The sequence below is a fragment of the Haliotis rubra genome, unplaced genomic scaffold (assembly GCF_003918875.1).
Source record: "Haliotis rubra isolate DU_JTF1 unplaced genomic scaffold, ASM391887v1 Scf16, whole genome shotgun sequence".
Classification (NCBI taxonomy): Eukaryota; Metazoa; Mollusca; class Gastropoda; order Lepetellida; family Haliotidae; genus Haliotis; species Haliotis rubra.
The window spans coordinates 3,420,418-3,446,981 of NW_025765558.1; the positions used below are offsets into that span (position 1 = coordinate 3,420,418).

At 42.7% G+C, this 26,564-nt stretch overlaps 1 protein-coding gene across 1 annotated transcript; it reads right to left on the bottom strand.

Moving 5' to 3' along the window:
- Positions 1 to 1,032: 1,032 nt before the first annotated feature.
- On the bottom strand, positions 1,033 to 9,367 carry LOC124271323 (sporozoite surface protein 2-like). Its single transcript, XM_046706419.1, has 2 exons — positions 9,331 to 9,367; positions 1,033 to 1,514 (listed from the first exon to the last, which is right to left on the bottom strand). The coding sequence occupies exons 1-2, from the start codon at positions 9,365 to 9,367 to the stop codon at positions 1,033 to 1,035; spliced, it is 519 nt and encodes a 172-aa protein (XP_046562375.1).
- Between the last annotated feature and the right edge of the window lie 17,197 nt (positions 9,368 to 26,564).

Genomic DNA, 26,564 nt, shown 5'->3' on the forward strand with positions numbered 1-26,564 from the left:
CTCTCACTCAATAGATGATACATCAACCACCCAATCCAATAGATGATACATTGACCTCTCACTCCAATAGATGATACATCAACCACCCAATCCAATAGATGATACATTGACCTCTCACTCCAATATACGATACCTGAACCACCCAATCCAATAGATGATACATTGACCTCTCACTCCAATATAGGATACATCAACCACCCAATCCAATAGATGATACATTGACCTCTCACTCCAATATACGATACCTGAACCACCCAATCCAATAGATGATACATTAACCACTCACTCCAATATACGATACCTGAACCACCAACTCATGTGCAATTCGAAACAATCTCGACCTAATACTTGGTGGACGTGTTACTACAGTCCACATTGACAGTAACTAACTTGTCGGACGGTTGATGCTGCTTCCATATCAGTGGTATCGTAGTCGTGTTTGACTAGGCATTCCTTTGGCAACAGGAAAGTTGCCCTCGACTTGAACATGTAAATATTGCTAATGTTAAGTGGGCTCCTTGGCCTATGCCTGAAAATCTATAGCGTGCATACATGGACTGTGCGTGTATGGATTTGTAGGACAGAAGATGTGTTCGTTGTATAAGTGTGGATAGTGTTTGACTTGAAGGACAGAAGATGTGTTCTTTGTGTAGGTGTGGATAGTGTTTGACTTGAAGGACAGAAGATGTGTTCGTTGTGTAAGTGTGGATAGTGTTTGACTTGAAGGACAGAAGGTGGATTCTTTGTGTAAGTGTGGATAGTGTTTGACTTGAAGGACAGAAGATGTGTTCGTTGTGTAAGTGTGGATAGTGTTTGACTTGAAGGACAGAAGGTGGATTCTTTGTGTAAGTGTGGATAGTGTTTGACTTGAAGGACAGAAGATGTGTTCGTTGTGTAAGTGTGGATAGTGTTTGACTTGAAGGACAGAAGGTGGATTCTTTGTGTAGGTATGGATAGTGTTTAGATTGGGTTTGAAGTTAGGGGTGGGATGAACAGGGATCGGGTCGGGTGGGTGAAATGGTGGGGATAGGGTTAACCCCTGACCACCCATTCCGATTGATGGGGTGGACAGGGGTTCTGTCGGTTTGGTGGGGAAGACTGAGCAGGGGTTTCTTTGGTTTGGTAGGGTTGAGTGGAAAGGGGTTCCGCCGGGTTGTTTGGGTGGGTTGAACAGGGGTTCGGTTGTGTTGGTGGGATGGGTGTGGACATTGGTTCCTGTTGGGTTTTGGGGTGGTTGTGGACAGGGGTTCCTGTTAGAGGGGTTGTGGACAGGGGTTCCTGTTGGGTTGTACGGTTGGTTGTGGACAGGGGTTCCTGTTGGGTTGGTTGTGGAAAGGGGTTCCTGTTGGGTTGTTGGGGTGGTTGTGGACAGGGGTTCCTGTTAGAGGGGTTGTGGACAGGGGTTCCTGTTGGGTTGTTGGGTTGGTTGAGGACAGGGGTTCCTGTTGGGTTGTTGGGTTGGTTGTGGACAGGGGTTCCTGTTGGGTTGTTGGGTTGGTTGTGGGTAGGAGTTCCTGTTGGGTTGTTGGGTTGGTTGTGGGTAGGAGTTCCTGTTTACGTAGTGGAGTTGGAGACACCAGTGCGGGCGGGAGGACAGTGGTTGGGTACACGGAGAACGGGTATTGTATATCATTGAATTGGTGGGGTGGATTGTGCGTACAGGTATGGGATTGCACGGTGTTAAAGGGTAGCTTGAGAGTTGAGTTGTCGGCTAGACTGTGACAGCATGTCACGCTATATTCATGTGGTAACCGACAACAGAAGAGATCTGCTGTCAGACTGCACCAGTCGCCCTCTCTCCCATCATCCTCCCATTGAACGCCGTGTTATTTACGACATATTGGGTATCGGTTTATGGCAGTGCAATTTGTCGCGACCACAGGTGTTGATGACGTCATATTTATCTGTGCACAACAGCGCGCTTCGTTACGCCTCCGAGCACTGGACCGTACCATATCCCCATTTCACAAAATCAATACATGTTCAGTCACTGTCACAATATCACAATGGGAAATTATTAGATATAACACTCAATTATTGATTAACAAACTACAAACAAACAAAAAATCATAAAATTCCCATAGCTGAAGGAATCGAACTAATCACCGTGTGTTGTCTGATTTAAGCATCACAGATCAACTGCCCATGCATTTCGACACCTATTTCAGCGTCTGTTGACTGATGTCGAGATGACAAGATAGCAGGAGATACAGTCGATAGATTAAACGTTATGTTTACACAGCAACAGCAATCAAAGGAGACACCATGCATGGCTAGCAAATTAGTTGGAATGTTCCTGGGGCGATCTGGTGCCTGACATTTCATGTGGGACTGTGTTTTAAGAGGTAGAGTGAGTGAGGTAATGTCCTTGTACGGCACAGCCAGAGCTCATCCAGCTGCATACACAGGCATGTTGACAGAACATTTCATACTGACTTTATCCGTGTATGGAGAAGAGGCAAGGAGAGAGAGACAGACAGAGAGAGGGAGGGAGAGAGAGGGATGTAGACAGGGGAGAGCGAGAGAGCGGAGAGAGAGAGGGGGGGATAGAAGTGAGGCAGAGAGAAAGAAAAAGAGAGGGAGAGAGACAGAGTGATGGGAAGGAGAGAGAGAGAGACAGACAGAGAGGGGGGAGAGAGAGAGAGGGATGTAGACAGGGGAGAGAGAGGGCGGAGAGAGACAGGGAGAGGGGGATAGAAGTGAGGCAGAGAGAAAGAAAGAGAGGAGAGAGACAGACAGAGAGGGAAGGAGAGAGAGGAGGGATAAAGGGGAGGGAGAGACAGAGGGGAGAGACAGACAGAGTGATGGAAGGGGAGAGGGAGGGAGAGAGGAGAGGGAGAGAAAGAGAGACAGACAGGGAGAGGGAAAGGAGAGAGAAAGGAAGGGATAGAGGGGAGTGAGAGAGACAGAAAGAGGGGGAGAGATAGAGGATAGAGGGGAGGGGAGAAAGAAAGAAAGGGAAAGGAAGAGAGAGGGAGAGAGACAGAAAAGACAGAGAGAGGGGAAGGGGAGAGAGGGGAGGCAGAGAGAAAGAAACAGAGGGTAGGGAGAGAGACAGAGAGAGGGGACGGAGAGGGAACAGAAAAAGGGGCAGAGAAAAAGAAAGAGATAGGGAGGAGAGAGAGAGTGAGAGAGAGAGGGAGGTGAAAACCTAGATTAACCATGTTACATAGGAAGTTGTAATGAGGTTTACTAGCGTTGTTAAGGGGTGAAGGACGTTGTTTGGGGTTTACTAGCGTTGTTAGGGGGATAAGGGGCTTGTTAGTGAGTTAAAGACTATTTACCAGACTCAGGTATTGACAGAACGCCGTCGTATTCCTGGAATATTTCTGACTGCAACGTAAACCAAAAAACACACGAAACAAACAGTATATTGCCACTGGATGAATGACAATCGGTGTTCATCGATACATGATCAATCATCATGTCCTTGATAGGGAACACTCGTTCAATAAGCCGACGAAACGCATGGCAGGGTGTCTGTTAGCCATAACGAAAACCTGGGCTCGATTTCTAACAATGGTGAAGTCCGTTATTATGTTCCTTGAAATTATATTGCTGGCACATTTCTGGAATATTGATGGAATGTGGACGGAATATTGCTTAAATATTGTTGGAATAAAGTTGGAATATAGCTGAAATCTTGCTTAAATATTGTTGGAATAAATTTGGAATATTGCGGAAATATTGCTTGAATATTGCTGGAACATTGTTCGAATATTGTTGGAATATTGCTTGAATATTGCTCGATTTTTTATTAAAATTGCTAGAATACAGGTGGAATGTTGCTTGAGTATTGCTGGATTATTTATAACTTAAATATTGCTGGAATATTGTCAGAATTTTGATAAAGTCAAAGGGAGTATGTACTGGATATTTCTGAAATATATCTTGACCACTGTTTGAGTATTGCTAAAATGAGATAGGACCTAACTCATAGGTTTATTGAAATGTCGTTTTAAAGAACAAATGAATATACAGCGATTCTCCGTTAATAGACTTGGTGGCACCGGTTCGTATAAACTGAATAAGGTCTCGTGATAATGGCACTTTCATGAAATCCAGTCCATTAACTGTCATTAACCACATGTTCATGACCACAAAGAGATCCGAACACACACCAACATAACATGTTTACCTCGGCGGTCATCGTATTGAGACATATACAGTTGGCGATCTCTCAGATGACCTCGATCATTTCCGTATATAATGAGAAGGACCAGGCCAATAACGGGCCACGTTTCCTTTAGTAGGGTATCATATTGATATACATGTTGAAGCTATCTATCAGATACCACGATGGCTCGGGCGGCAGGTGCTCTTTACAGGGGTACTTGAAGTGGTTACCCGGTTTGAGTGGGGCGTTGTTGACACAGATGTCGGAGGGTGGGGTAAGGGGGGAAGGGAGGGGTGTCATCAGAAGGCACTTCACAGACCCAGTGGTCATTTGAAGGTATGTAATTCGTCCCCTAGTGTCTGAGTATACTATATGGGGGCAGATAAGATCTAATATATTGTGGAAGTCGGGAGGGTAAAAACAGTATTGATGTCCATATTAGTCTGCCTCACAGTCCCTGAACCACATTGTTTCCCCTTCTGTCCATCCCTTTCTGCAGTGCTAAAGCCCTTAATAAAGCATGGATCTGAATCTTCCATCTCACTGGAGCTCCTTTTCAATTTAAAAGGAATCGTTTGTCTCTATCAAAAGTATATATATACTGAGGGAACAAAATAAAGGATCACATGAAAGCACAAGTGTTCCTTTAATTGTTTCTAGGTTTCTTCACAAGCTATGCGATACAAAGCTTGTGAAGAAACCGGGAAAAAAAAAGGAACACTTGTGCTTTCATGTGATCCCTTATTATTTTTCCTCAGTATATATATTCAGAGACTAAGCGTTAGTCTTATGTCTATATGGGTGGGATGGGCTAGGGTGGTGGGATGGTGGGAGGGGGTAGAAGAGGGGGTGGAAGTTTTTCAGGGTCAGTGGTTTAAATTCGATAATCGCCCTATTAAGTTTTATTCCTCTGTCAACACTGTCACCGTTTGCGTAAATTTCACAGCAAGGGGACACATCTCGGCCCTGCATTACTGCGGGCTTCACACATCAAGGTGACAGGGAAGTACTGTTCAAACCCGTCGTTAAACTCCTTACATCGAGATCCTAGTATGAAAATAGGTAGCAAAACAGTTTGTGTGTTTTCTTGTCGACTATTGCAGTATTCCTGGTATTCCGTTTTGGTTTGGTTTGGTTTGTTGTTTTACGCCGCACTCAGCAATATTGCTCTATGGCGGCGATCTGTAAATAATCGAGTCTGGACCAGACAATCCAGTGATCAACAGCATGAGCACCAATCTACGCAATTGGGATACAATGACATGTGTCAACCATGGCAATCCGTTGACTGCAATATGTTTAAAGGATAAGTGAAAGGAGGCTTAATATTGGAGTCTGATCGTGGTCATGGGAGGTAAAAAGTGAGTGAGTGTGGTTTTACGCCGCCTTGGGCATTACTCCAGTTTACCCACTTGTAGACACCAGAAATCTACTTCAAACATGCGGAAACGAATCCAAGCCTTCAGCCAGATGAGCGAATGCTATGTTGACCACTGGGCGACCTCACCGCCACCGCGAAAACATAAATACATATGCACATTGTATGTATGTGGTACCATCTAGATGAAATGTGTTGGCATGTACAAACAATGAAACTCCGTTAAACCATATAATAGTGATTTAGGGTAATTTCCGTAGTTACTCCAAAGTGAGGGACGGTGGGGTAAGGTAACCTAGTGGTTAAAGCGTTCGCTCGCCACGCCGAAGGCCCAGGTTCGATTCCCCACATGGGTACAATGTGTGAAGCCCATTTCTGGCGTCCCCCGCCGTGATATTGCTGGAATATTGCTAAAAGCGGCGTAAACCCCAACTCACTCACTCACTTCCTGGAATATTGCTGCGTGCGGCGTAAAACCAAACTCACTCACTCACTCACTACTCTCGGAGGTTTCCAGGTTAACGAGGTCGAGACAAAAGACAAAAAGCGGTTGTCTGTATGGCGCTGATTGTATACACCGACGCTAGCTGTCGACTGAACATTGACAACCGAAGAACATGACTTCAGATAATAAAAGACAACATACACTGAACGTTATCACTTTCTGTCCATCTGGGGAACGCTAAGCTTTCCCTCATTACCCCCCGAAAGAAAGCTCAGCCAGACATGGACAGACATGGTCGAATGCAATACAAAATCTAAGCAAACCGTAACAACGCCGCTGACTGACACGGATCTTCACCTGTCGAGGGGGGTGACCTTCCCACAAAGTCTGCCTACCCCGGCCCTGTCTCCGTCGGGACGTGGGGAGCGTTGTGCAATCTTCAAAGCACCCTCGCGCGACTGTGTAACTCATCCCAGTCCCATCTGTCTGAGTCCCAGGCTCGCCAGGTAACATTGTGTTTCACAGAGTCAACACATATAATGAATCAGGCTGGCTCATTACCCGGAAATGTATGACTTCTTTGCCTGATACACAGGTCATTCAGCGTGTTACGTGATATGACAGACTTTCGGAAAGAATCGTTATTTTCCCCAAACTTGTCGTTTCAGTATGGACTATTGTAGAACACGACGAAACATGATTTTAACGAATATGGATATAACGAACTTGCGGTTAAATCGAACAATATCAAGACCTCTAACTACAGTCATCTACGGTTATGACGAATTCAAAGGGATCCATAATTTTAATCGTTTTAACCGTAGTTCGTTATACTCAATATATAGGAATTGGACGGGACAAGAAAAAACCCAGCTCGTTAAGTCAAGGGATACAAACTTGCACGTTTGCACGGACTTCGTTGTGCGCATTTCGACTATAATATATAACAATTGGATTGGTCCAAAAGAAACAAGTTCGTTAAAACCGTCGAACGACAAGCTTATAGCGAACTGACAAACGAAATTTGTAATCCTTGAATATTTCACTTATTTAAAACTATCGAAATTACTTTCGTTTCTTTACCACCGTCCCTGTTTACCTAGATGGTGTAAAGAAGAACATGTGGTCTAAACAGCCTCGATTGTGTGTGGAGAGTTGCCCCCCTTTCTCATACAGGATCCGCGGGCCGTAGGTTCGAATTCCCCCTTTACACCGATGATGACCTTTGGTTTGTCCTCTTCTATGATCTATATCACCTCCTCCCACAATCTATGCTTGTTGGAACTAACGGGACCGGATGGTCAGACACGCTGACTTGGTTGACACATGTCATGGTATCCCAGATGCGCCCAAGGATGCGAATGAAGTTAATCATTGGATTGACCGCATTGATCACTTGGTAACTTGGATTATAGCAAGCCATCTCGATTTGAATCACTGGATTGTCCGGTCAAGACTAAATTACTTACAGACATATGTCACATTGCTGGAAAATTGATGAGGGCTGCGTTAAACACCAAACATAGAAAGAGGTCAGGATTGTCCGCTATATTTTTTAACTAATTAATTTTTTAATAAAATCCCACAACAACATCCTAACAGTCCAGACATGATATTAAAACGTCCTGACCCAAAAATACGTCGAGACATTGCTAAGAAGCCGACCTCGAGGATTACACACCGAAGATAACAACCACTCGAACCATCTCGGTGGATGATATAGGGTTTTATACCACACGATGTGCACAGTGTCTCACACGTGTATCTGGCTTAACCTTGTCATCGGGCCATCTGCAAAGGAGTAGAGCGTTCTCAGATCATACTGGTCTCCTTGAGGGCCCATCACTGGCTTCAAGGACCCGCACACCCATCAATGTCCCCCACAAATCATTAAGGGTGTGTCGGCAGAGACTATGACAAGATTATTGCCAAGGATAGACTATCTTGCCCGGTCGTTTTGAAAACACAAGGGTGCTTGTCTTCGTCTCGGTCATATCAACTGTTGTGTTGTGTTTGGGGAAAGACACAAAAGTTGTGTCCAAAATTACACCATGGGGTATTGGGTATTGTCTACAGACAGTTGACCGATTGGGTTTTGTGCAGAAGTAGTTGTTAGGGTGATTACAGATGTAACCGCGGTACTATGTATTTACATTTGTAGGTTTGCCATTGTATGTTTGGTACTTGAAAAAATCTGAGTGCTGCAGTAAATTGTAGAAGATTTGTTTTACCCGTTTTAAACTATATGTACTACTGGCTGGCTGAGTATGGTTTTACGCCGTTTTTAGCAATATTCCAGCAATATCACGGCGGGGGACACCAGAAATGGGCCTATATGTACTAAGGTAGGTTTGGTCTTTATAGTAAACGACTCGGTTATTTACTTAAATATTCAACTCAAATTGGCGACAACTTAAAGTCTCGCACTTTTTTGTTTTCACGAACAGTGATTTAGCTTCCACTGGCTTTGTTGCTGAACAAGTATCCACAATAACCAATTGGTAATTAATATGGACATAAGTATGCCCGAAGTGAAAAAAGGTGTCACTTCTTGAGTTCGATCTCTTTTCTGCTTACACTAGAATATTTATATATATCAGCACCGGAAAACTGGTAGTACCAACAACTGACATTATTTTGAATATTGTCGGAACACCTGTTTAACAAGAATTGTTTCACTTGTAAGACATTATAATTTGGGGCCTGTAATTTGTAATCATCTGTGATGATTTCTATCAGGACACAGGAGTGCTATATCCTTCTGCAAAGCCTGAATAAAACGACACGCGCAATACCAATTATTAATCTTACATTGTAATAAGATAAATACAAAATATCCTTTCTCCCAAAACATTCCTAATCAATGCGTCCTTATCACTGTCAGGCAATAAGAAACTTCTTTTGATAATTATTCATCAATATTTCACGATTAAACAAAATCCACCTGATTTATTATTTAACCTTTTATTAACGCAACGTTCATTTCACAATGAGCGAACTTGAAAAGAAATATTGCTCGTTCCTTACAAAAGACTCATCCCCCAACTGTCGAGTATTAATAAGACGTTATTAGGGGTAGAACGGGCGTTAAACAATAGCGCTGTGTGGAGCTTCAAAGATATCTCCTCGTCATTGTCAGGAATACCTCATCTCGTGTCCATATCTCTGATTTAGTATGGACACTTTATTGCATTAAAGGTGCGTTACCTGGGCGTATCGAGATACAGTGGTGTCATTAACGCGAGGCATAAAGGTGAGGGGTTGATATGATAGGAATACAGATCAAGGGAACAATAACAGATCCGTCTAAAAGTCAATCACTTTCAGTCATGCGCAGCAGGATCAAATCGATAACCGGAAGTGAGAAATCCGTAACGGGCGGCCACGTACTTCCGCTCATCTTGTGAAGCTCTTCAATTTCCGCCATTTTGATTCTACAGAGGCAGGGATAGATTGTGCTAGTGATATAGTACGGATGCTGAGATGCTTGCCCACAATTGCTGTCTTCATCCATCACTATTTCCCGCCATAATCCCTTACGCGAAGAAGCTTGATGTGATCAGATAACAAAACTCACGAAACGAACTAATAAATAAGAGCCTTACCGGAACTACTTGCTCTTTTATTAATCCATACACAATTTAGTTCGAGCTTCCTGTTAGTAAATGCTGATTATTGCCCCTTAATTCGTAAATTACTCTACAGATTGACAAAAAGGTGATTTCAGACGCAGATAGATTCATCAATTAAGACGAGGTACCTGGCTTCTCGCTGACCCAGCACGAGCACTTGTCTTGAGTTACAATCGCACGCATTTGACATCGTTACGCCAGCGCGTGCAGAGGACCAGGAACACCATGTCACGTGACAGTGTTGTAAAAAATGGGGACACCTGATAGAGGAGAGGGGTTCTATTATCATGTTCAATGGACGTAAAAGATTAGTCCGAGCCGAGTTAACCACGCGAGTCCGTTCTATGTTATGGTTGTAACACGATTCGACTGGGCCAAGCTCACAATCAATAGAATACACACTGGATGATTGGTACGGCATGTCAAGTAGAGAGGGGGATCTAACAGCTGATACATGAACAGGTAAACTGAAACCAAATACTGTTATATGCAACACTCACCTGTAACAATCAAAACAGCTGATATATTTACTGTTTTTGCAACACTTACCCGTATGGTTCACTTACCTGTATAGACAAAACAGCTGATAACTATACAGGTAAACTTTAACGAATTATGTTTATACGTAACACTTACCTATAACAATCAAAGTGGCTGATAACGGTGTAACCAAGTACTGTTATATGCAAACTTACCTGTAACAATCAAAACAGCCGATAACTGTACAGGTCAACTTTAAACAAGTACTGTTACAGACACAGTAGCTGATAACGGTTCAGGTAAACTGACACCAAGTACTGTTATATGCAACACTTACCTGTAACAATTAAAACAGCCGAAAACTGTACAGGTGAACTTTAAACAAGTACTGTTACAAACAAAGTGGCTGATAACGGTTCAGGTAAACCGAAACCAAGTAATGTTATATGCAACAATCACTTGTAACAATCAACACAGCTGATATATTTGCTGTTTTTCGCAACACTTGCCTTAAAAGTCAAAACAGCTGATAACTATTCAGGTAAACTTTCACCAATTATGTTAATACATAACACTTACCTGTAACAGTCAATGCGGAAGATAACGGTTCAGGTAAACTGAAACCAAGTACTGTTATATGCACCGATCACCTGTAACAATCAAAACGGCTGATACATGTAACTGGTACTCGCAACACTTACCTGTATAGTCAAAACAAACTGTACAGGTAAACTTTAGACAAGTAGGGGCCAACTGTTACAGACAAAGTGAGTGATAAGGGTACAGGTAAACTGAAACGAAGTACTGTCATACGCAAAACTTATCTGTAAAATTCCAAACAGCTCACACCTGTATAGGTAAACTGTTACCTGTAACAGTGAAAACGGATGATAACGGTACAGGTACACACCTGTACAAGTAGATTGAACCTAAAGGCTGTAACATGCAATACAGACCTGTAACTGTGGAAACATCTGATATTGTCTCCCAAACTGTAGTATGCGACATGTTGCTTTCGCAGTGAAACGGCGGACATATCCTGCCGTTTGACACTTACCATATCCTGTCCGACACGGAACATAAACGATCTTTCGGAAGAAGGACTCTTTCCAATCCCGGAAAAACGTTTTGATACGAGTAATAAGTACATAAAAACACACACGTAAAAAATACGGTTTGGAATTGATTCTCATCAACCCATGAATGTCGTAAGAGGCGACTAACGGTATCGGGTTGTCAGACTCGCTGACTTGGTTGATGCTTGTCAATTGCATAGATTGATGTTCATGGAGGCAATCACTGAATCGTTTGGCCCAGACTCGATTGTTTACAGACGTACAAATCTCTGTGTTTGAAATCCCTTGAGGCATTCATTTACATGTCTGTTTCCGCCGCCTTATACAACCTGTACACTACTTTCACTTAGCGCAAATTGATATATAGCGTTACCAGGAACGTTCAACCACACTCACGCCTCTTCAGCAGCCCATGCTTGTCGCAAGAGGCTACGATCGGGACTGAGTGGTCAGGCTGACCCTGACTTGGTTGACACTTGTCATTGTATCCCAACTGCGTAGATGGATGCTTATGATGTTGATCACTGGATTGTCTGGTCCAGACGTGATTATTTACAGACCGGCGTCATATAGCTGGAATATTGCTGAGTGCGTTACACAAGTAAACAAACATTTACCCACAAAGTCACACCCACGCAACAAACAAACACGCACGCACGCAATCACGCACGCACTCATTCACGTACTCGCTCACTCACGCACCTAACCAACATATCAACTCTTCTCCGTCATGATGTTTTTAAGTACACATCCCACGCATTGACACGTTTGCCCTTTATAAGTTGACACGGACACCACGGTCTATATTCCCGTGTCAGAGGTATCAGTAATACTATCATGTCTGTTAACACTAAGTTGCATCACTCTATGTATGGGTATAATCACCCACGCGGTCTCTCCCCCACCCCCCCCCCGGGCAATCATTCCATCACGTGTGGTGTTCTGACTCACAGCATCTGTGGACCTTCTGTTGCTGAGCTGCTAATCAAGTCCATCCCCGACAGCCCTGTACTCTCCGGGTTTGTCAATTGCGGGCGTTGTCATTAATTTCGGGGGTCATTCCATAAGTCCATGAAGCTCGAATTAAAACCTTTATCCTGTATCTGAAACAATATATAATGGCGTGTTCTCAAACGTTGATAATGTATGATGTAAAACCGCAATACACCAAGAGACCACCAGTTACTATTTTCTTTTCTTTTTAACTTTTTAATGTGCGTGTGTTGAAGGGGAGGGTTTGAAGGAGACACGGTATTGTTGTCACTACTTCCTCCAGTGAAAGGAAAAAAACGAACTTTTTTCCAAACATGTTGAGACATAGCATTAAGGTTAGTCTGTCTCACAGTCCCTGAACCACATTATATTCCCAACAGCCTAGCATTCCCTGCAGTGCTAAAGCCCTAAATGAAGCAAGTCTAGATTTCCCCAGGTTCTGAATCTCTGGTCTCCCTGGGGCTCCTTTTCAATTTATAATAGGTTTGGTTGTTACTACCAAAATTTTATCTATTCAGAGACTAAGCATTAGTCTACATTAAGGTGTACAATATATTTTTGTGATGCCAATGTATCTTGACAGGTGTTTTACCGGGAAATAATATCTTGTTTAAAAATTATGCCGTAAACAAATAACTTGTTTTCATCAGGGACCTTATTTGTTTTCGTGTATGCTCTGCAAGAACTCTGTTCGACAATGGAAACAACGCCCTCCATGACGTTTATCGTCTTCAGTGTCTCATTTCATCAGGTATCCTACTCACTTGGACTAGTGTCCACTACAGAATCTGTGATGCTCATTGGATGCAACCACCGGTCGACGTTTATCGCCTGCAGGATCTCACCGTATGTGGTCTACCTATTTTGACTAGCGTCCTAAGCAAGACCTGTGGTGGTCAGTGGATGCAACCTTTGGTGCACGTTTATCATCTTCAGATCTGATCTGGTCTGATATATTCAGCTTGACGGATGTCATTTGCAGGATCTTTGGTCATTGGATGCAACCACCGGTTGACATGTTATCGCCTGCAGGATCTCACCTCATGTGGTCTACTTTTTTAAAACTACTGCAGGATCTGTGATGGTCTTTGAATGCAACCCATGCTTGACATTTATCGCCTGCAGGATCTTGCGTTATGTGATCTATTCATTTTGACTACTCAGCTTGACCTTTGTCATTTGCAGGATCTGAGGCGGTCACTGGATGCAACCAATCTGATCGCCTGCAAATCTGATATAATCTGTTGACTGTTATCCTTTGCAGGTCATTTGGTGGTCATTGGTTGCAACCTCTACTTGACTTGTATCGCTCCAAGATCTGACCTGGTTTCCTCATCTTGTCCGATATATTTACAGAATCATTTGTCATTGGATGCAACCTCTGCTTGACGTTTATCTCCTGCAGATGTGATCTCATCTGATGTACTTTCATTGACATGTTTCCTCTGTGCATGGATTCACGCTCATTTACCCTTTGCGTGACTTGTGTGGGTCGCCCCCCATTGTTAGAGAATCAACATTTACCTACAAGAGGACAACAGGGACACAAATAGCACCACTTACATCAATTACGCAGACAATATTTCCCAACTTGGTAGGCCATGTTGCCAGCAGTCGACCCGTAACTGTCATCTGACATTTGGCCAGCGTTTCCAACAGACAGATGAGAACATCCCTGGTGAAATACCACCGATATTAACACTATCACTTGAGATGACCCCCAGCAAAGGTTAACACACGTATGTTTTGTCAAGGCAAGTTATGGCAGAAAAATTAGCTTTGAAATGATAACACAATTATCATGGAATGTTTTCGTGGAACGTGTATGACTGCACTTGATGGCGGTCGTTTAAATGTTTTATATCTCTGGGTGATGATCCGGTTCAAACAGCTGATAGAGAACTGTATAGTTCCCACTCGCTGTGTTTATGATCCATTGGAGTTTGTCAAGACGGGACTGGTGGCTTCAACTACAACAATCAACAAAGGTCTCTCAAATATGAAGACATGCGAAATGAGGAAATATATACAACTGAATAAAAACGGAATTAACCTCAACTCAATATCGGAAATATGCGATCAAATCCATCTCAAAACATATCTAATGAGATTCGAACCCGTACTCCCGACATTTTGTGCTTGATTATCTCCTGCCAGAAATACCCAGAACAATTTGTCAAACAATACAAAACTCAAAAATGCTTTTTCAAAGAGTTTCTGTTTACTCCATGACACAACACATGACCCCACCCCCTACCCTGCAGTTTTGGGGAACCTGCATATACTGAGTGGGTTCAGCAAGACAGAGCTTCCTGGGCTAAGTCCCAGTCGCTGTCTGGGCTGCGTGTAGCGGGAACAGGGTCCCTGAACTGACGACGAGTGCCAGGATACCATGAACCCTATTGTGGTGTATCTTGATTGTAATCAGTAAATGCTAAAAATAGCTGATAATGAATCCAGAATTTTAAATGCTATGTTCCTTTAGATTTCTAGGCCCTCTTACATCTGAAAAATGCTTCTGCTCCGGTGACAGACTTTGAAGAAACTTCTTAATTAATTATTTTGCATGTACTCATATTCTTGTACTCTACTTTATAACTATCATAATGCCTCCCATCCCACCTTAATGGTTGCTTCATTAATTGTAATTAAATTCGGTTTCCCTGGATCGTATCGTGCAGCTATTACAAATAACTATATCTACATCAATGCAAGCGTGTCTCTGTAATACGTAAGTTTTAGAAGACATCTTCGTCATTCTTAACGGATTTATCTCAAGTTTTACAAGATATCTTCGTCATTCTTAATAGATTTATCTCAAATTTACCGGGCACCTGCAGTGATCTATGGGCACGTAGTGTGTACCACTGTAGGTCCGCCTTCTCCTAATGACTATCATAGCATAATGTATGACACAGAGCATTGTCCTCTCCGCTGCATGTATAGATGCCATAGAAGTGTTGTACCGAGTCCCACGCCCTCCATAATGGCCTGTTGATCACTCGCACTGTAATAGGTTGTTGCCCATTTGCATGAGACTATCTTCTAAGAGAGGAAATTTGACTTAGTGGCCTTGCAACCATTTGTCTTTATCAATTCTCAAGTCGAGCTCTCAGACAATCCTCGGCTAACAGGACTTGAAATGCCTTAATCCGCACTGACAGACTCCAAACGCCGGCCTTTTAGGATCAGTATCGGGAAATTGTCTCCCAACCTCTTTAGCTTATCGATCAAGGCTCGTCATTAAATATCACATTGAAATGGCGATGAGGAAAGACCCTTCTCGATTCATTCCGAGTCATTAAGGGGTAAAGCGAGTTGATGCTTTGTATTTCAACAGTCTCAATGAAATCTCCAATATTTTTATTGTCCGATGCTTCACGAGCTACTCACGAGCTCTCCAGGTAGACTTCCGGTTGTATCGCAGACGACATCCGGTATTGTCTTCCCTGCAAGGTGAATCACACCGACTAAGGTGAGCACGCGCTGCCGGGAAACAATAGCACGTGCAGCTCAGGTAGCAAGAGACCGATGCTAATATTCCCAGCGTTAAAATATATTGAAAAACTGTCAATCAAAGTTAGAAGTAATGATAGCTCGATAACCAATCAGGATTATTTTGAAGCGAGCCACATTTTAGAAGACTTCAAAGATTGAGGAACTAGAAATGTCCATTAGGTGGCGCTATCATCTGACAATGAGTCTCTCGCCTCTTGTCCGGTTTTCTGCTTGGCTTGCTGATCTCTGTAATAAATTGGCGGGAAATGATCATCCAGGATGGAGAAGCGAGCAGACGATATTTGCCATGCGGTCGATATCCTTGAAGGTAGCTTAATTAAAAATCAATTAGGTGAGAGGTAGAGACCAGACAATGACAACTATACGAAGCAGGGTCGCTTGCTCATGTAAAATTCATACCCAGCGAACGCTGTGACAATGGTATCCGAATGTGAATATGCCGTGACGTCAGAGCAGACGACACCGATATCTCACCTGTAATCCTTAAATGGAATTTTTTGAAAGTCGGAGAGTTATTTCTGGGACAGGTATAACAGGTTCCAATGAGGACAGGTCGGTTCTCAAGTTATTATCCGGTAATTTTGGTGCAATCTCAATTTAGCTCACACGTCATTGGGTATTTATTAGTTATGCCAAGCTCGATATACGGAAGACGAAATTACTATAAGATAATGTAAATATAAACCTTTCACACACCATCAAACAATATTAAGAGCATAAAAAGCTCTCTGCCCTGATCACTTCTTGAGTAATATCCGTTAGTGTATACACCGTTTCAATCACGACGCCGGATTAACCAAAATGCCTATGCACCTGTGAGCCATCAACAGTTCAATACTGGCGGGAAATACTGCAATGCATTAGGAGGCAGGAAACGTTAATTATTGGGCTTCACAAATAACCAATAATGAGCTTAATTTCTATGAATTTTACAATTGAACCCCACAACAGTAACTAAAAAGTATTCTCAATAGTCAATCACCCCCACCTCATCCCCGGCACCACCAAAGCCAAAATCCCCTCGGACTCCACCAACCTTCCACTGGCAAATTCAGACACCTCCCAAAATAAAACCCCTACATCCCCACCCCCTCTCAACTTCTCATCCCTATCCGTGCAACCACTATCCAATAACCCTCTCACCCCAGCGCCTTTCGTTGGCCAGCTAAAAGTCTGCAACCACTACCCCTGACCCTACCTCCTCTCTCATCCCTACCCTCACCCCTATCCCAACGCCCAACCCACTCCCCTCCCCCGCCCACCTCCATCCCCCACCCCATCCCAAACCTCACTACCAGATTCACACAATCCCAATCACCTCCTACTCCACTCAGCTCTACCTGGCCACCCCAAACTCCACCACCACACCCACCCTAACCCCCGCCCCTACGCCCCACCTCCCCATAACTTGTCATCCGACATGAATAATATCTCGTTCATATTCCTTGTTTCTCCTTCCGTTTTCCCTATTGCCTCATAACATCTGGTTTATACCTGTAATTAATTATGCAAATATCGCTGAGTATTATAAACCAACGATACAGCGATTCAATCAACAGACAGATAGTATGAATAATTAATTTCCTCAGTGCGGGCACCGTCGTCAAATAACACTGTTAAGTTACACCACAATCAAAACCAAGTTAGAGATTGGAAAGACGTGAAAAAAGCACAATTTCACGCCACAATGACCAGTGTTAGAAGAAGAATTGTTAGTAGTATTCGTTACACGACATCTTCAATTTATTCAGTCAGTCTTTCAAGTGTCCATTGAATATTACCACAGGGATAATGACGATACTTTCAGTTTGATCGTGTTCTCGGTTCAAGAATCACCACGTTATTCCGAAGCCTTTGTGTTCAGGATCGAGAAGCCGTGTTACCTCATAACCTTCAATGATATCTTGTCACAGGGTGTATTCATATTGAGACTGGGAGGTTGCACGCCAATGTTACACTTTCTGGAGCCTGACATCAGATTGTAATCCTATCTGATGTTACGCATATACTGGATACAAAGAACGTTATACACCGCAGCTGATTGCATTGTCACCATAAACTGGAATGCTCAAATTAAATAACCACATTGAATAAATCAACACTACACTATATCTTGAATATAGTAATTGGTTTGCGGCGTAACGAGCGAAAAATTTAACGTCTAGCTTAATCCGGCCCATCGGTCAGGAAGACTTTGCAAGATCTTTGGTTGTCATTTACAGGGTATAAGAGGACGACATGAGATCCTGCATATGAAAGAAACAGAGTGTGGTGTGACGACTAACGTGAAGGGATCGTGCAGACAAGAATTGTATCGGAAGCCTGACGACAAGATACCCCGCAAACCGACAAATGGCAAATTTAGAGCGTCTGATGACAAGCCTTCCCGCAAACGACAAATGGCAAACTTAGAGCGTCTGATGACAAGCTTCCTGCAGACGATAAATGGCAAACTAGAGCGCCTGATGACAAGCTTCCTGCAGACGATAAATGGCAAACATAGAGCGCCTGATGACAAGCTTTCCTGCAGACGACAAATGACAAACATAGAGCGCCTGATGACAAGCTTTCCTGCAGACGACAAATAGCAAACATAGAGCGCCTGACATAAAGATATCCATAGGACAACAAATGACAAGCATACAGTGCCTGAAGACACGATATCTTACGGACCAAAAATGTCAAAAATAGAGTCCCTGACGGTACGATATCCTGCAGACGACAAATGTAGATTGCCTGACGTCAAGATATCCTCCAGACGACAAGTGCCAAACATTGAGTGCCTAACGACAAGATAAAAGACATCCCGCAGACGACAAATGCCAAACATTAAGTGCCTGACGACAAGATACCCCGCAGACGACAAATCTCCAATTGGGATCTCTGATGACGACCACAGATCCCTAGACGACAGATGTTGAATCTGTTTCTTTATTCACATATTTGATCAGACATATTTTTTGAATGTTGTGTCGAGTGTATTTTTTCCCAGCGACTGGTGTCCAATTCCTTTTAACTAACCTAGTGTTTTGTTCATCGTGCTAAAACCCTCAAACAGCATAAAACAAATGTCATTCCCTTCGCTGGTCGAATATAGTTTTACAGAAACTGTATTCGAACAGTCGACTTACAGCAACTGACTGCTCACAAATGCAGCCTGTTGGTATCATGCTATTTCAGGTCGGTATAGACTTGCACAAGTCTCTAAGGTAATAACTAATAGTTTAATGATAATTTCTGAAAAATATAAATATACCTATAACGGACTGGCCTACTGTTTATCTAGACCTTCCTCTGAATGATAGAATTACTGTACATCCATTGGCCCAGCATTTAGTTCCGCCTGGAGCAAGGTAGTCTGTGTCACAATCCCTGAACCACATTATTTTCCCTACTGCCAAGCCCTCTTTGCAATGCTAAAGCCCTAAATAAAGCAAGTCTAGATTTCCTCGGGTTCAGGTTCTGAATCTCTGGTCTCCCTGGGGCTCCTTCTCAATTTAAATGGGCTGTTTGTTACTATCAAGATGATATATATTCAGAGACTAAGCGTTAGTCTGGGAGCAAGGCTAAGATAGGCAGTAAGGAATCAACTTTGAATTGTCGCACGTTGGCTAATTCTTGAGATTTGTTCTAGTTTTTGTAAAAGGTGACGACGCCACAACGTCCCTCTAAAAGATCCATAAAACAGTGTCAAACAGAAAGGTATGTATGACCCGTTGTGTAATCACGTAACACACAGAACGATTTACAATTCCCTTTAAATAACACCCTTATCTTGTTATATTTCGATTAAAACTTCCACTTTGTAGTGATGGCCATTGTATATCACTCTAACTATAAGACCATTGTAACTGGTGTAAAAGAACACAAATGATCCCGTGCACTGTCTCATCCGAGCTTTGTTCTGTGGATTTATCTCCCTTTGATGTCTTCATATCGAGTCAGGCTATTTGTGTATGTCGTAACAGACACGCAGTGGTGACAGGGGGGTCGGAGGTGACGATACTCACACTCTAACGCTGAGAGGGTCCAGGAAGGGGTGTTTTGGTGCGGAGGTTCAAAAGGTAAAACACAACCTTTGTCAACACTCGTGACCTCAAGAAACTAACTTCAAGTGCCACAGAATACATAAAGAGGGAGGAAATAATCTATCTGAAATGAAAACTGTTAACCGATTCACTCCCCTCTTTTGAAAGAATTACGATATCAGGTGTCCCTACCATGGGGTAATATAATCACCAAATATAATGTAAATTGACGTGATATTTATTGCAGTACGGTTGGACGTATGGAATATATGGCGTTCATGTTCTCGGTTCCGTCCATATTGATATCTATAGACAGGAGAATGCACTAGCTCCGTCACTCACGTATTCGGTAAATCTAACCGTATCCCTACATGAATTCTTTATTCGTGGTCGCTAGAATCGAATATTTACAAATTATTAAGAGTGTTTTGGGGTGTTTTTTTTTGGCGTGGAACTAGTTTGTGGTGGTGGTGGAATTGGGTGTAACGTCGTGCTTGAGAATATTTCGCTCATATGACGACGTGCATGCGTGTGTATGTGTATGTGCGGCTGCTTGTACTAGCCCAGACTGAAGCTGGTTTTATAGTGCTAGCCCACTGAGATACCATGCTGTAGTGAAGCATGAATACCCCACTCAGACACATTATACTGACTCCGAGCCGACCAGTCCTTTTTGTACCTATTAATGCCGAGCGCCAGGCAGGGACCAACAAGTACCATATTTTAACGTCTTTTGGTATGACGCGGTCGGGGATCGAACCCCCGCGACCTTCCGCTCTCCGGGCGGACGCTCTAACCACTACACCACGGAGGCGGTCAACTAGTTTGTTGTTTAGTTAAAGCAAAATGGAATATATCGGAGTCGTGCAGTGGCACAGCTTGTGACATTGTGCCACTGAGCCCCTTCAGGACACTGTCATCAGGCTACAAACGGTATTGATCGTAATGTATAACCTTTTTGCTTTATAGAAAATATCTCTGAAGCGTTTCAACCTAAACAACTACAGGATATGTTTGCTATTTTCTTTCGATATTAAACATAAAGTATTCATGAACAAACATTTGTTACTATATATTCGTAAACATGTCATATTCGCGTCATAGTGTATTCGTTGCAGCCCTAGTATGTACCGAGTCCTAGTATGTACCAAGTGGATCGCCGACCATGTAGACTTTATCGACTAGTAGTACCTCCATCTCGGGTGCGGGCGGTGGGGTAGCCTAATGGTTCAAGCGTTGGCTCGTCACGCCGAAGACCCGGGTTCGAATCCCCACATGGGCACAATGTGTGAAGCCCATTTCACGGTGTCCCCTGCCGTGATGTTGCTGGAATATTGCTAAAAGCGGCGTAAAACCAAACTCAGTCAGTCAGTCAGTCCATCTCGGGTGCAAATGGTCAGTCAGAGGTAACGTTTTTAGCTTCAACGTTTATCTCATTACACTTGTTAAATGTTTAATGAACAATTGCGTTAGTTTATGTACCTTTTTAGTCAAAATACCAAAGAGAGCATTTAACCTTTTTTCATGTGTTGACAAATATTGTTAAGAAGCTCCACAACCCATGTATTCAGCGTAAAACCACCGTATGTATGCACAAAACACTGACATTATTACCCACGTCGACAGATCAGTGTGTTCAGCTCCCTTAGGAGTATGAATATCCTAAGATACCTACAACCCAAGACAATATGGCCGTACCTTACACTTGACACACAAATACTGATGGTCCTTTCACAGGCCCCACACGGTACGCAAACAGTATTCAAACGTGCATTAAAGATTCATTGAAGCACAAGGAAAACAAACACATTAGCAAAACGGACAAGTCCCTTTTGACAGTGCAGCCTCACAAATGGCCATCTGACCTGTTGGACTACGTAAGCAAACAATGAGCACAATGACGTATTACGTCACAGCATCTGTTACTTACCGCAAACAATTATATCGCCACTGCGCATGTCCATGCCTGTAAACAAGTCGTCTTTGACGAGCCGCCATATTGTTACAGTGTTGAGACCACAAGGATAGACATTACTGGATAAGATACGTATGGCGTAATATCGCACATTCACGTTGTTGATGCTGGGGAGAGGCGTGATTCCGGAGAGGCTGATTGTGTAGCATATGGTTAGCTAACCTCCTTAGGGGACAGGGAGCAATGATGAGATGTTGACGTCTTGCGTCAGGGTGTGATTGTTGATGTTGTTCTGTTAACTGGAGATCAAAGGGGTCGAAGACTAGAAGTAGCGATTTTCACAACTTAAACATGTTACATGTAACTATAGGTTTAGTACGTGGGTAATTATAAAGCGGCTTTGAAAGGCTTCAGACGAGTCTCGTGGCTGATAGTGATGGCATTACAAATAGTTGTTTGATCGGTATTGTAGAAGTTGGTGAGTCAATAATCTACACCGAAACGTCGCTCTGTGCAATAAACAAGAAGTTGTTATCCATTAAGCCGTATGCTTTATTATTCACATTACAAATAGGTGCAGACTGAGGTGTATTCAAAAACGAGGCTTTTGTGACGCTAAAGTCAAAAGATTTAATCAGATTTTGAAGGCCTCGTGGGTGAATTTCATTAGATCAGCTAATACAAATGTATATTAGTAAAGCAGTTAATTAAGAATCGTTGTAGCATTTTGTTTTATGGCGTAGAATTATGGTAACCGTGACGATATAATAAGGAATCGTGTTGAAGGTGTTTAGTATGCTATAACTGAATAGATTCGTGCATCTTGTACATATTCACATTACAGCCTCTGTCAGGGGTGTTGAGTAGCTACCATTATAAAAGTCCGGGTTTACACATGATTGTTGCTAAAACAGTTGGGCAAGCCCTCAATACTATCTAAATATAAGCCTTTGCAACCCATCGAGCTTACACGAAAACAAATTGACTTGCTACGCGCCTGTCTGTCTCTAATAACCGATATTTCGAAGTTATAGATTGTTATAAGGTAAAAGTGCATCCCTAAATCAGTAAGAGACTTACATCAGATTCCGTATATAGATTTAGGGATGCATTTTACCTTATAACTAAAAACAAGAAATGCTTGTTCGATGTCGTTTTTTAGTTGACATGATTACCTTAACTGCTTGGAAAAGAAAATATACACTTGAAAAACAGATTTGACCCTTAAAGTCGCCGAAATACTAGAAATGTACCTGTCAAATGCACCACAACTGAATTAACATTATTTTCCAAATTAACCATCATCAAACTGTTTTTGATGACTGTTTTAAATGGGTTGTGTAAGTTGTTTGGGTCACTTTTTGTAATTTATATGTGAATATCATGCTGTGTGTGTGTGTGTGTGTGTGTGTGTGTGTGTGTGTGTGTGTGTGTGTGTGTGTGTGTGTGTGTGTGTGTGTGTGTGTGTGTGTGTGTGTGTGTGTGTGTGTGTGGTTTTTAATAAGTGTTGTCGATTGTTAATTATGACATCTTGCATACACGTTTATCGGGGAGGTTATCAGATATTTACTGCAATTGTCATAAGTTTAAATCTTATAATAATACATACTTAACAATTAATGGATTCATGCTTCAAAGTTCTTTGACCTAAGTCAGTTTTACTTAACTTTGCCATCTGCAATAACCACTATAGGAAATTGGTTAAACGTAGAGGAGGGGGATATCTCGCGTTGCCGCCACATCCCCCCCTCTCTCCTCGCTTCCTTCAGCAGAGGGGGCGTGCAATTAACAGCAGGAAGAAGTCAAGTTGTCTCGCGCCCGCCACTGCACGAGGGATATCCAGACTTCCTACATGTATGTAGCAGACACTCACCACGTGCGTGACAAACCTGCTACATCAGCTGTATGACCAAGAGGGTGAGTGAGTGAGTTGAAGTTTTACGTCGCATGGGCATTGTTTCGGACAAATAGCGACCAGACCAAGTCAACATATTTGCCTTTTACAAGTCTCCACACATACACATTTTAGTTACAAGTACAAAGTAGTTTGTTAAAATACATATTTCTTCATAACAGTTTTATTTACAAATAGAAAAGCCATAACACCAAATTTAAAAACCCAGCAAATTTGTCACAGATATACAAATTACGATTATGATAGAGACCAATTATATCTCCGCATTGTGCTTGTCCCGAATATTCAACATCCATTAAATTTGAATTTAAATTAATTTAAATCCATTACGTACGATACGATTAAATTTCTTTGTATTTTTATCTCGAATTTTTTTACCGTTAACTACATGTAAACAAATAGGTCGAGACGACGGACTGGCAGTAGTGAGTATGCGAAAAGGATTCGACGGAGTCATGAAGCTACATCGACTTAAACGATAGATCGAGTAAAATGGGTTTGCCTTTCCTCTGTAGGTTTACCGTGTGTCATAAATCTTTGATTACATGGATATAAAACACTCATTTACAATCACTGGACAGCGCCAAGAGCGAAGGCCCTGTGGAGAGTTAGAATTGGTCTCCAGCAACCCATGCTTGTGGCAAATGGCTGGATCAGGTGGCCAGACTCCCTGACCATGTCATCGTATCATGATTGCGTACATCGATGCTCATGGTGTTAATCACTGGATGTCATGTCCAGACTCGATCATTTACAAATCACCACCAACCATATTGATAGAATATTTCGACGACAATGAAAACTGCAAACAAACGAGCAAGGTCCTAGGCTTGATCCTTGGCTACCCCCATGGTGTGATATGAACGACATCTGAAGACTTCTCGCTGAAACAGTGACTGGCGGAATCAACAATAGGGATCATCTTTGGGGAACGGTGACAATGAAGCAAATCCGTCCATTTTGTCCACTCGATTGAGTGAGTGAGTGAATCTGTGGGTTTTGGGTGAGTGAGTGAGTTGGTGGTTGGGTGAATGAGTGACTTCAGCAATCTCTCGGCCATTCTCGCAGACAAATTCTTTGGAACAAAACAATCAAAAGCATATCTGAGAACAGACGTTGGAAGGGTCACGTTATTGTTTGTGTACGGACGTCAGGTCAACGTGGAATATTTCAGGATAATGGGAAACCATGTCAACTCCGGGGTAGGATGTTTGTTGATTACACGGGATTCAAAATAGGAAGCGCAAAAAGATGGCAGAAAAAGATGCAAGTTTATTTCTGCAGCTGGATGTGCTGGGGAAATATGCACAACATCCTTGATTAAATTTATTATCACTTGACATCTGATACAGGGTCACGTGACTCGACATAATTCCACAGCGAGTGCCTGTTTCAGATCAATCTAACAACTTTCTCTAATTTAGCTTCTCAAGGATGTAACTCAGCCTTTTGTATTATTGATATGGTGTTTACTGACACATGTATGAATTCAACCACTCGTGTATTAATTTTTCCCCAATACACATGCATGTGCACGGATGCTGGCGTGACTTGGCAGACCCCTCTGATCCCGGTTCACCATGTTTATGTCTCTGGGTGTGTCGGCACCATGCTTATGTTTATGGGTTTCATCCACAGGGGCTTGTAACGCTAAAAACTGCCATCAAGGCATATACTGTCACTGACGGGGTCTTAGTACTAAAAACTGCCATCAAGGCATATACTGTCACTGACGGGGTCTTAGTACTAAAAACTGCCATCAAGGCATATACTGTCACTGACGGGGTCTTAGTACTAAAAACTGCCATCAAGGCATATACTGTCACTGACGGGGTCTTAGTACAATATAAAAGGATAGTACTAAGACCCCGTCAGTGACAGTATATGCCTTGATGGCAGTTTTTAGCGTTACAAGCCCCTGTGGTTTCATCAAAGGGGTGATTGTCTAAGACCTGCGTCACTTTCCTCCCGCTTTAAGCTGCCACATCGTGTATAACTGGAACACTATTCGCAGCGGCGATAAACTCACTCACTCACTCGACCCGTGAAGGTCCGGGTTAGAATTGATCTTCAGTAACCCATGCTTGTCGTACGAGGAGGTTAACGGGATCGGGTGGTCAGGCTCGCTGACTTGGTTGACACATGTCATCGTATCCCAATTGCGTAGATCGATGTTCATGGTGTTGATCACTGGATTGTCTGGTCCAGATCCGATTATTTATAGGCCGCCGCCATATAGCTGGAGTATTGCTGAGTGCGGCGTAAAACTAAACTCACTCACTCGACTGTTTCAGCGCTACATTCGCATTTTGTAGTCTGTCTCACAGTCCCATGCAATGCTGAAACCCTAAATGAAGCAAGTCTAGATTTCCTCGGGTTCCCATCTGACTGGGGCTACTATTCAATTTAAATGGGTTTATCTGTTACTATCAAAATTATATGCATTCAGAGACTAAGCGTTAGTCTATCGCATTTTGGTACGGGGCCACTAGTCTGTTCCTTTAAGCGTTACTACAACCAGTAACCCCTGTCCTACAACACTTACGGTAGTGTTCTCCCAAAGCTCGCTTTGTTAAACGGAGCCCATGTCAGTGACGGCAGACAATACTTTATCCACTTACGTAACATGTACTGATGATCAACAAGAACGCTCAGCACAAACAACACAGGTATGTACAGGTAAACAAGTGGTGTGACAAAGGTGTAATGCAAACACACCTGAGAACAGGTGGGTGGCGTTAATTGCACCTGACTTACCTGGCTACCTGGTCAGCAATGTGGTCATTCCCACCCACCTCGTATGAAACATATCTCAAAAGGGGGCTGTGTGTGGGACTGACCGTGTGTCATCATTATTTATACCTCTCCTTACTGAAAGGTAAACTTTGAATATTTTTTTCGCTTGCGAAATTCAAAGAACAAGACCTGTATTTCTTTTTCTAACTACTTGCAATGAAATTAAAACCAAGTAATTGTATGGTAATATGAGAACTATCCACATAAAAAGGAATTTTAAAAATAATTATTGATTTTTTAAATTTAATTGTATAACTTTAAAAAGAGGAA

Excerpts from the sequence above, each read along its gene's own strand:
- LOC124271323 (XM_046706419.1), bottom strand. The coding sequence starts at position 9,367 with ATGGCGGAAATTGAAGAGCTTCACAAGATGAGCGGAA. Across the intron at positions 1,515-9,330 it reads GCTTCACAAGATGAGCGGAA|GAACTCCTACCCACAACCAA; the intron begins GTACGTGGCCGC and ends ACAACCCAACAG.